An 11,369-nucleotide genomic window follows, 5' to 3' on the forward strand; every position below is an offset into this window, starting at 1 on the left:
TCTCAAAATCCGTCATCGGAATAGCCTTCTAATAGAGATATTTATTTTTTATTTAAAACGTTAATTAAAATCATTTTTTTATTGGGATCAAATCTTGGACTCCCAAAGATGTGATCCCTCACCTCAAGGGTTATAGGAAATTGGACTCCTAAATTTCCTAGATTCCGTCGTAAGACTATATTTAAAGAAAACGATATAAGTTATTAGAAAAGATTGATTAGGAAAACTTTATGAAATTATAGATTAAATTTTGAAAGTATTAAATGTAGGGAGTACATAAATCTCAAAAGTACATAGCCCTCAAAGAAGATTGGATATAACCAAAATAATGCTGCATATATCATTTAGAGTCTTGCCATTCTTCAAAAGCAACGACGTATCCTTTGGTAGCTGCGCCAACTTATCTTGACAGTCGTCAATCCCTGTCATAGCACCAGAAGTTACAATATTGACACCGTTAAAGTCACTAAGTGCCAAGTCTTTTTGGGCATTTTCAATATCACCAATAGCTTCATCATAGCTCTCAGCACAAGACGAATATCTTTGCTTAAGTTGAGGATTGAGGGTGGTTTTTGCTAGTGAGCTGGCTAGGGTCAAAGATTTGCGAGCATTTGTATGGGCGAAGTTTAAGGTGTATACAGCCAAGCCTTTTAAATATGTAGTGCCTGCAGATTTCAACACACTTGAACAAAATGGTGGATTTGAGGTTTTTGGACAGATGGTGGAAACGACATTAGTAGATGATGTCACGTTGTTAGTGAACAAAAGAACTCCAATGAGAGAGACAATAACGAGACAAGAGTTATTGGCCATTTTAATTTTTTGTTCTTACCCAATACTGTGTCCTATGGGTCATTTGATCAATACATATATATATAGATGAAATTTAGAGAAATGGTTTTTTTTCTTACGGAGGAGAAAAGGTAGTTGCAATTACATAATTAAAGCCTCCTTTAGTCTTTTGTTTTGTTTGTTTGTTTCTTTTTTATATTTGTTGTTTTTATCTTAAAAAAGAATAACCAAAATCAATTCATGAATAATCACAATTGTCATTTTTTTGACATAATTACAACTAAGATGTGTTTTGTTTATTTATTTATTAGTATTATTATTTTGAAAAGATACAGCTAAGATGTTAAAATTTGAATTTTTTTTCACCATGTATGATGCCAAAAACTTGGTGTAAAATGTAAGTATACCCGTCTAGTTAATTATAAAGTAGTAAAATGGTAATTAAGAAATCAAAATATTGTCTTCTATAGAAAAAAAGTGTTCTAATTGAGTCTAACTATTCAAGAATTTTTTGGATTTTATTTAAGGAATGAAATTTAGATGATAGTGTTTTTTAAAATAATGAAACATAAGAAAAAAATAACAACTATTGTCTAAGCACGAAATCCAAAAATAAATTTTCCATGGAGAATTTTTAAGTTAAAAATTTCCTGGTCAATAGAAATACACAATGAAGTGAAGAAATATTACTGCCTTAAAAAATGTAACTTTTGTTGACAGTTAACAATATACATATACAACAAAGTACGTAATACGATACAAACCAAGAAATTAGAATTGAATCAAATGAAGAAGTTGAAGAGATGCAATATTTGGAAGTTGAAAAGTTATTTGAACAACTCAAAGGTCATAAAATTAAATATTGTGACATTTCATTTAATATTTTAATTAGTATAAATATGGTTGTAATTTCCACATTTAAAATAAGAATTAAAAAATATGAAACTTAAAAATTTTAAATTGTAGAATTTTGTTCGTGTGTATTCTTGTGATAGAATGCATGAATATTTGGAGCATCTAAGTGAGAATTGATCTGGCTTGCTTGTGCAGTGCTTTGAAGATTAAAGGTTGATGGAAATTTCTTACTTTGTCCAATCCTTTGGTTTGTTAGATAATCTAAGTAATTTGAATCTAACTTATATCTTAGGGGTTGAAATCAAATTTGTTTTGGAGCTGTTGAAGTTGTTTTCTTTGAGTCTTGTTCTTTAACATGATTCTTAGATCCAATGTCTAGGGTTTCAGATCATAATACCTCTCATTAAATGGGGACTACGGGAGAAGATTAAATATAACTAAAATAATACTACATACAACATTTAATGTCCTCCCATTCTTTTGGAAGCAATAATGATGAATCTTTTGAAGGCTATTTAAAGCTATCTTAACTGTCGTCGACCACTGTCATGATGCCATAAGTTGTCATATGGACACCATTGGAATCTCTAATGGCCAAATTACTTTTAGCATTCTCATTATCGCCCACGGCCTTCTCGTTGCTCTCGTAGCAAGAGAAATATTAGTTTTCAAGTTGAGAATTCGTCATCGTTGCTACAACAGATTTGGCCAAATTTAGAGATTTTTTTGCATTTGTACATGTAAGTTTGAGGATGAAAGTGGCTAACACTTTTGGGTCTGTGTTGCCTGGAGATATCAATACATTTGTGCAAAATGATCGATATCTAGTTTTCGAGCATATGCTTGATGCTACAACGTTTAATATTGTGTCGTCGTGTCAACCAAGTATCGTCTTCCCTAGATATAAAATGTTCAAATTGAGTTTAACTATTCAAGAATTTTTTAATACTTTATTTAATGAATGGAAATTTAGATGACGTGTTTATAAAAATAACGAATCATAAGAAAAAAAATTATTGTCTAATCACCAAATCCAAAAAATAAGTTTTTAAAGGATAATTTCTAAGTGAAAATTTTTAAATATCTATTTTTCGGTTCAAAATTTACATGGCCAATAGAAATACACAATCAAATGAAGAAGTATTGCAGTCTTAAAAAAATGTAATTTTTGTCGATGGTTGACAATATACATATACAACAAAGTACGTAATATTATACGAACCAACTAGAAATCAGAATTGAATCAAATGAAGAAGTTGAAAAATTATTTGGACAACCCAAAAGTCATCAAATTAAATGTTGAGAGTTTTGATTTAATATTTTAATTAGTATAAAATTATGGTTGTAATTTCCATATTTAAAATAAGAGTTTGGATGAATGAAATTTGAAAATACTAAAATGTAGAATTTTGTTCTTGTGTGTTCTTGCGATAGAGTGCATGAATATTTGCAGCAATCAAGTGAGAATTGATATGTCCTTGCTTGTGGATTGCTTGAGGGTTTATGGAAGTTTCTAGCTTTGTCCAATCCTTAGTTTGTTAGATCATCTAAGTAATGTGAATCTAACCTATATCTTAGGGGTTCAAATTAAATTGGTTTTGGAGCTATTGGGGTTGTGTTTTTTGATTCTTATTGTTATTAACATGATTTTTAGATCCAATGCCTAGGGTTTCATATCATAATACTTCTCATTAAATGGGGACTACGGGAGAAGATTAGATATAACTAAAATAATGCAACATACATCATTTAAAGTCCTTCCATTCTTTGGAAGCAATGACAAATCTTTCGATGGCTGTTTGAAGCTATCTTAACAATCGTCGATCGCTGTCATGATGCCATAAGTTTCCATGTTGACACAATTGAAATCATTAACCGCCAAATTAATTTGTTTTCGCATTCTTAATGTCACCCAGAGCTTCCTCACTGCTCTCGTAGCAAGAAAAATATTAGTTTTTAACTTGAGAACTGGTCGTCGTTGCTGCAAGAGATTTGGCCAAATTTAGATATTTTTCTGCATTTGTACATGTAAGTTTGAGAGTGCAAGTGGCTAACACTTTTAGCTCTCGGTTGCCTCTAGATTTCAACGCATTCGCACATAGTGATGGATTTCTAGTTTTCGGGGATATGCTTGATGCTACATTGTCTGATGTTGTCATCGTGTCAACACCATGTGAGAAATAACATTGGAGAAAAGAAAAGAAAAAACTCTAAAACTAGCCAAAGCTTCCAAGACTGAAATTGGAATGGGTCACTTGAATAGAATTATAAGTCAATGTATAACTATTGATTTTCCTTTCTTTGTTTTTTAAATTTTAATTAATGTAACTATATCACATGTAACGAATTAAATAAATTATTTAAGTTTGATTTGATGTTTTTTATTTGGTTATTTTTATTTTTTAATTTAATTATTACTTTAATTATATATACATTAAACGATCTTATTTAAACGATAATATATACATTAAACATATTTAAAATGCTTCATTCCTTAAGAGATTATATTATGTGAATTATCTTAACGATTGTTTTTAAATATAACAAAATATTTATAAAATTTCAGTAATTTTTCTTTTGTTAGAATTATCTATTAATATACGTCGATCTGTGTTATTAGGGATATTATCTTTCGAGTCTGATTTTTTATTTAGTTATTTTGATTTGTTGGAATTATCTATTGATTGATTTTTTTTCTCTTTTAAAGTTTAACCAAAATCAATTCCAATCACCATCAAATTGTAGTGTTATTATATATGTTAACAATTCAACTTCATACTATTTATTGATAAAAATCTCAAAAGTACATTGTCCTCAAAGAAGATTGGATAAAACCAAAATAATATTGCATATATCGTTTAGAGTCTTGCCATTCTTTAAAAGCAACGACGTATCCTTCGGCGGCTGCGCGAACTTATCCTGACAGTCGTCAATCTCTGTCATGGCACTAGAAGTTACAATATTGACAGCATTAAAGTCACCAAGTGCCAAGTCTTTTTGGGCATTTTCAATGTCACCAACAGCTTCATCATAGCTCTCAGCACAAGACGAATATCGTTGCTTAAGTTGAGGATTGGTGGTGGTTGTTGCAAGTGAATTGGCTAAGGTCAAAGATTTGCGAGCATTTGTATGGGCAAGGTTTAAGGTGTATACAGCCAAGCCTTTTAGATCTGCAGTACCTGCAGATTTCAACACACACTTGAACAAAACGGCGGGTTTGAAGTTTTTGGACAGATGGTGGAAACGACGTCGTTAGATGATGCCACATTTGAAATGATGGTGAACAAAAGAACTCCAATGAGAGACACAATAAGAAGACAAGAGTTATTTGCCATTTTATTTTCTTTGTTCTTTCCTAATATTGTGTCCTCGTTGAGATGGGTCATTTGATCAATACATATATATATTGATGAAATTTAGAGAAACGGTCTTTTCCTTATGGGAGGAGAAAGGAAAGTTGTTAGTTACATAATTAAACAACCTATTTTAGCCTTTTGTTTGTTTGTTTTATCTTCAACAAGTTAACCCAAATCAATTCATGAATAATCACATTGTCAATTTTTTTGACATATTTACTACTAAGATCGGTTTTATTTATTTATTTAAAAGATTCAACTAATTAGATGTTAAAATTTGAATTTTCTGACCATGTATGATGCCAAAAACTTGGTGTAAAGTGTAAGTATACCGGTCAAGTTATAAAGCAATAAGATGGTGAAGAAATCAAGTATCATAATCTCGAGTCTAACCTATTCAAGAATTTTTTGGATTTTATTTAAGGAATGAAATTCAGATGTGACGTATTTTCTAAAATAATGAAATATAAGAAAAAGTTAAAGTTTTAAATTCAGGAAACAAAGATGTTGAAATGTACTGATTTTCTTAATAATTAATTTCATTTAACCATCGTAATTATATGACTTTTGATTCTATAATCATTAAAATGCATATTTAAGTTTGGAAATGTTTTGTTGCCTACATTTCGTTTTAGGAAAAGATAATTTGTAACTATTGTTTCTATAAACCCGATATTTGCTTGGTTTAATTTCTTTAAATGTGGAAAAAAAAAAGAAAATGGAAATTAAGTGTAAATATATATATATATTTATATATTAAATAAATTAAAGAAAAGAAAGGATAAAAAGAAAAAAAAAGAGAAGAAAATTTCATTTTTTCATTTCTTCTTCTTCTTCTCTTCCCTTTCCCGCCAAGCATTTTGAAGACAAATTCTCATCCAACTTACATTCTTTTTCTTCTTCAATTTGCAGAGAACATTTAAGAGAGAGTTTGGAAGAAGAAGAGGAATTTTACTAGAATTTTGAGGTTGAAGAAGAGGAGGAGAACTAAAGCAAAGTGTATCCATGGCTGAATCTTGGTTCATTCTGCACATCACTTGTTTTTAATTCGGTTTGAACTCTTTAAAAGGAATTAAGAGGTGAGGTTTACATTTACAAAAAATAAGTTCATTTTCAAACAAATTTTATGAAGAAAGTTGGAGAAAATTCGGATATTCATTGGGTGCTTTTTGATGAAGAGAACAGGGCAGTTGGTTTTCGCTCGAAATAAGGAGGTCTCTTGTTTTTCTTGCATTTCAGAGTGTATCGGTGGCGTTAGGATCTATATTTAGTATGGTTGGAAAACTTATTCAATTTGCTACAACTTTCATGAAAAAATCATGAACCAATAACGACTAAAAATAAGTTAAATTATAGGGACAAGTTAAAGGAGTCGTGTGCGCGATTCTGGAAGTTATTCTGGTTCGAGGGTTATATGAGTTTATTCACAGGGAATCAGATTTACATGTCTTCAGGTAAGTTTTAAAGGATCTCAAAATGAAGATTTTGATATAAAGAACTGTAACGTCCCGAATTTTCGAGGTAAATTTTATCTTTTTGTGGGGATACGAAATTTTTTTGAATTTAATGTTTTGTAAATTGCTATAATAATAATATGATATTAATTATATTATTAATATTATTTATTATTATTATTATAATTTATTATTGTTATTATTACTATTATTTAATAATATTATTATTAATTATTATTATTATTTAATATTAATATTATATTATTATTTAATAATATTATTAATTATTATTATTATTATTATTATTTATTTTGTTTAATATATATATATATATATAAATATGTTTTTAAAAGAACCCTAGCGCGCGCACGCACCCCCCCAGCCGCTCGTCTTCTTCTTCTCCCTTCCTCGCCCGACGGCCGCCCGACGGTCTTCACCTACAGCCGACAACGCCGTTCTTCTTCTTCTTCTTCTTCTCTCTTCAGCTTCTTCACCCGACGAACACAGACGCCATCCGCACGTTTTCGTCGACCGCCCATTCCTGCATTCGCACACCGAATCGGCATCCAACCGTCTGCAGCCGACATCTCTCCCTCTCCTTTCGTCTCTGCCACCGTCGACGGTTTCTCTCTCCTCATTCCGTGTTCCCGACGTAGCTCAGAACACCGAGGGGAGCTACTCACTTCCGCCGTCGACGTCTCTCACTCGAACGTTGTTGAGTGGAGCAAAAATCCAGACCAGAGTCGCGAGCCGCGAGCCGCAAGCCAAGCCGCGAGCCGCGAGCCGTAAGCCGAGCCATGATTTAAGCCGAGTCGAGGACCGAGCCAAGCCGAGCCGAGGACCGAGCCAAGCCGAGCCAAGGACCGAACCGAGCCGAGCCGAGCCGAGCCGAGGACCGAGCCGAGCCGAGCCGAGGACCGAGCCGAGCCGAGCCGAGCCGTAAACTGATCCAAGCCGAGCCGAGCCGCGAGCTGGCCAAACCAAGCCACGAGCCGAGCCGAGCCGAGCTGGAAACCTCCAAGCCAAGCCGAGCTCCCTGTTCACCGAGCCACCTAAGCCATATTTTCCTCCCTCTACTTCGGGTCACGGTGAGTCTTCGGTAAGGATTGTTTTTGATGAATTCCCTAATGTTGCTACATCCGATTCGAGTTTGAATATTGGAATAAGATTTGGTCCTACCTTTCATCGCTTGAATGTATTAAGGAGTTGACGTTCAAGTTCTCGGGTTCCGCGGCAGGCTTGTTTGGAGATAGCTTTCCTTTCCTTGGGTAAGTCAACGGATGTCGCTTAGGACCATTTAAAATGACTTCTACTAGTGTCATCGATTAAAACCTTCGTGTTTTCGTTTAGGTGGATCCGTTGAGCGTGGACTCGATCGAGGGGCATAACCGAGTATCAGGTAAGGGTCTTCCTACTACTGGACCTCGGATCGAGGCTGGAAACGTAGTAATCCACAGGGGATTACACGTTAGTAACTGTACCGAATAAATGTATGTGTGTTTGACTTTTAAGTATTGTTGCTATACTCTTGTCTGATGTAAAAGTAACGCGACCGCTAGTTGTAGCTTGTGTGCTATCGGGTGTAAGGAGTTGCTTGCGGATAGACCCCGATGCTGGATGTTCGGTATAGTGTGGTTATGTTAATAGGCTACGTTGTAAATTGGAATTGTATGTCGATGGACCTGGAAGTTTACGGTTAGGTACGTGGTAGTCATTGGTCTGGACATTTATCATGGTGTTGGTCGGGGAAGGACGGTGAGTCCGATTTTGATTGATTAGTTGATTGGGTCTAGGGGTTGCCATAATGGTGTGCGAATTGGAAACGCGTATAGCAACTAAGGGTGTAGTTGTTTAAACCTATACTATCTGACCGACAAAGCCTATGGCGAAAATGTAATATGAGTGTTGATGAGGTATGACTGTGGTAGACGGTTTAGTATGGACTGAGGGGTAACGGTTAGCTTCATCTATGGGGTAGTGTACCTTACAGATTGTGCATCCTGCGGGAGCACTAGACTGATGTGTGCATTCTTCGAGAGCACTAGACTTATGTGTGCATCCTTCGGGAGCACTAGACTGATATGTGCATCCTTCGGGAGCACTAGACTGATATGTGCATCCTTCGGGAGCAGTAGACTGATATGTGCATCCTTCGGGAGCACTAGACTGATATGTGCATCCTTCGGGAGCACTAGACTGATATGTGCATCCTTCGGGAGCACTAGACTGTTTGTGCGTTCTACGGAACCACTAGACTGTTATGTAGGGTACCCCTGAATAGGAAGTTAACTGTTATTCCCTAACGGGCCCAGTAGTGGGTCCCTTACTGGGTATGTTTATACTCACCCTTTTCTCATCTTTAACTTTTCAGGTAAGGGCACAGCGAGGGGCAGACCGACGAGAGGCAGGAAGGATGCGTGAAGGCCATATGGACGCGTCTGGTTTTTTTATTGCTTCCGCTGATGTTTTTTGTTAGAATATGTAGTTTTGTGATTTTGAGTTGATGACCTGAGTTTTTATTTGAAACTTTTGTGACTGTGATTTAAAATAGGGCCCGATACTGTTTTTTTTGTAATATTTCTAACGTTTTAAGAAATCGTAACCGATCCGTTATGAATTTTATGTTGTGTGGTCGAGTTTTGGTATTGAGTAGTGACCTCAGCTTAGTCCGGAAAGTTGGGTCGTTACAGTTGGTATCAGAGCCAAGTTTTAGGTTCTGTAGACTGACTTATAATGTGAGTCTGTGTTTTGTGTCCTTATGGCTAAAACGATCCTTGCCGCTCGTCAGGTACACTCTCATGAAAGTATATGTATAACTCTATATGCATTACCTTACCTAAGTTAAACTGCAAAGTTAATTACCATTTATGACTAAAGGGATCATTGGTGGTTGTTAGGGAAATGTTGCCAAGGAGAGGTGCACGTAGGGGTGGTCGAGGAGGCCGAGGAAGAGGAGCAGGATGCGTTCAGCCTGAGGTGCAGCCTGTAGCCCAAGCCACTGACCCGGCTGCGCCAGTTACTCATGCGGATCTAGCTGCCATGGAGCAGAGGTTTAGAGATTTGATTATGCAGATGCGGGAGCAGCAGCAGCTTGCCCCGCCAGCTCCAGCGCCAGCTCCAGCACCAGCTCCTGCTCCAGCTCCGGCTCCAGTGCCAGTTGCGCCCCAGGTTGTGCCGGATCAGTTGTCAGCAGAGGCTAAGCACCTGAGGGATTTCGGGAAGTATAATCCCACGACATTCGATGGGTCTTTGGAGGACCCCACCCGGGCTCAGTTGTGGTTATCGTCTTTGGAGACCATATTCCGATACATGAAGTGCCCTGAGGATCAGAAAGTTCAGTGTGCTGTTTTCATGTTGACAGACAGAGGTACTGCATGGTGGGAGACTAAAGAGAGAATGCTAGGTGGTGATGTGAGCCAGATCACGTGGCAACAGTTTAAGGAGAGTTTCTATGCGAAATTCTTCTCTGCTAGTTTGAGAGATGCCAAGCGGCAGGAGTTCCTGAACTTAGAGCAGGACGACATGACAGTGGAGCAGTATGATGCGGAGTTTGACATGTTATCCCGCTTCGCCCCCGAGATGATAGCGACCGAGGCGGCCAGAGCTGATAAGTTTGTTAGAGGCCTCCGACTGGACATTCAGGGTTTGGTTCGAGCTTTCCAACCCGCTACTCATGCCGATGCACTGCGCCTGGCAGTGGATCTCAGTTTACAGGAGAGGGCTAACTCGTCTAAGACCGCTGGTAGAGGTTCAACATCGGGACAGAAGAGGAAGGCTGAGCAGCAGCCTGTTCCAGTGCCATAGCGGAACTTCAGATCAGGTGGTGAGTTTCGCCGCTTCCAGCAGAAACCTTTTGAGGCAGGGGAAGCTGCCAGAGGGAAGCCGTTGTGTACCACTTGTGGGAAGCACCATCTGGGCCGTTGCTTATTCGGGACCAGGACTTGCTTTAAGTGCAAGCAAGAGGGTCATACAGCTGATAGATGCCCATTGAGACTCACGGGGAACGCGCAGAATCAGGGAGCAGGTGCTCCACATCAGGGTAGGGTTTTTGCTACCAACAAGACTGAGGCTGAGAGGGCAGGCACGGTGGTGACAGGTACGCTTCCAGTATTGGGGCATACGCCTTAGTTTTGTTTGATTCGGGATCGTCACATTCTTTTATCTCTTCCGCATTTGTGTTGCATGCCCGCTTAGAGGTAGAGCCCTTACACCATGTTCTATCAGTATCTACTCCTTCCGGGGAGTGTATGTTGTCGAAGGAAAAGGTGAAAGCATGCCAGATTGAAATAGCAGGCCATGTGATTGAAGTAACGCTGTTAGTCCTGGATATGCTCGAGTTTGATGTAATCCTGGGTATGGATTGGTTGGCCGCTAACCACGCCAGCATAGATTGTTCCCGTAAGGAGGTGACGTTTAACCCTCCCTCGATGGCCAATTTTAAATTTAAGGGAGGAGGGTCAAGGTCGTTGCCTCAGGTAATCTCAGCCATCAGGGCCAGTAAACTGCTCAGTCAGGGTACTTGGGGTATCTTAGCGAGCGTGGTGGATACTAGAGAGGTCGATGTATCCCTGTCATCAGAACCGGTGGTGAGGGACTATCCGGATGTCTTTCCTGAAGAACTTCCAGGGTTACCTCCGCACAGAGAGGTTGAGTTTGCCATAGAGTTGGAGCCGGGCACGGTTCCTATATCCAGACACCCTTACAGGATGGCCCCCGCAGAGCTGAAAGAATTAAAGGTGCAGTTACAAGAATTGCTTGATAAGGGATTCATTCGACCGAGCGTGTCCCCTTGGGGTACGCCAGTTTTATTTGATAAGAAGAAGGATGGATCGATGCGTCTATGTATTGACTATAGGGAGTTGAATAAGGTAACCGTTAAGAACAGATATCCCTTGCCCAGGATCGACGATCT

General features: G+C 37.8%; 2 protein-coding genes across 2 annotated transcripts; both read right to left on the minus strand.

The window, feature by feature from the left end:
- Nucleotides 1-300: 300 nt before the first annotated feature.
- Nucleotides 301-813, minus strand: LOC103503279 (pectinesterase inhibitor-like). The gene has a single exon (XM_008467417.2). It carries the CDS (start codon nucleotides 811-813, stop codon nucleotides 301-303), a length of 513 nt encoding a protein of 170 aa, XP_008465639.2.
- Nucleotides 814-4,461: 3,648 nt separating this feature from the next.
- LOC127143957 (pectinesterase inhibitor-like) lies at nucleotides 4,462-7,095 on the minus strand. The gene is made up of 2 exons (XM_051079267.1): nucleotides 6,906-7,095; nucleotides 4,462-4,826 (listed from the first exon to the last, which is right to left on the minus strand). The coding sequence occupies exons 1-2, from the start codon at nucleotides 7,093-7,095 to the stop codon at nucleotides 4,462-4,464; spliced, it is 555 nt and encodes a 184-aa protein (XP_050935224.1).
- Between the last annotated feature and the right edge of the window lie 4,274 nt (nucleotides 7,096-11,369).

This window comes from Cucumis melo, chromosome 11, assembly GCF_025177605.1.
Source record: "Cucumis melo cultivar AY chromosome 11, USDA_Cmelo_AY_1.0, whole genome shotgun sequence".
Taxonomy (NCBI): domain Eukaryota; kingdom Viridiplantae; phylum Streptophyta; class Magnoliopsida; order Cucurbitales; family Cucurbitaceae; genus Cucumis; species Cucumis melo.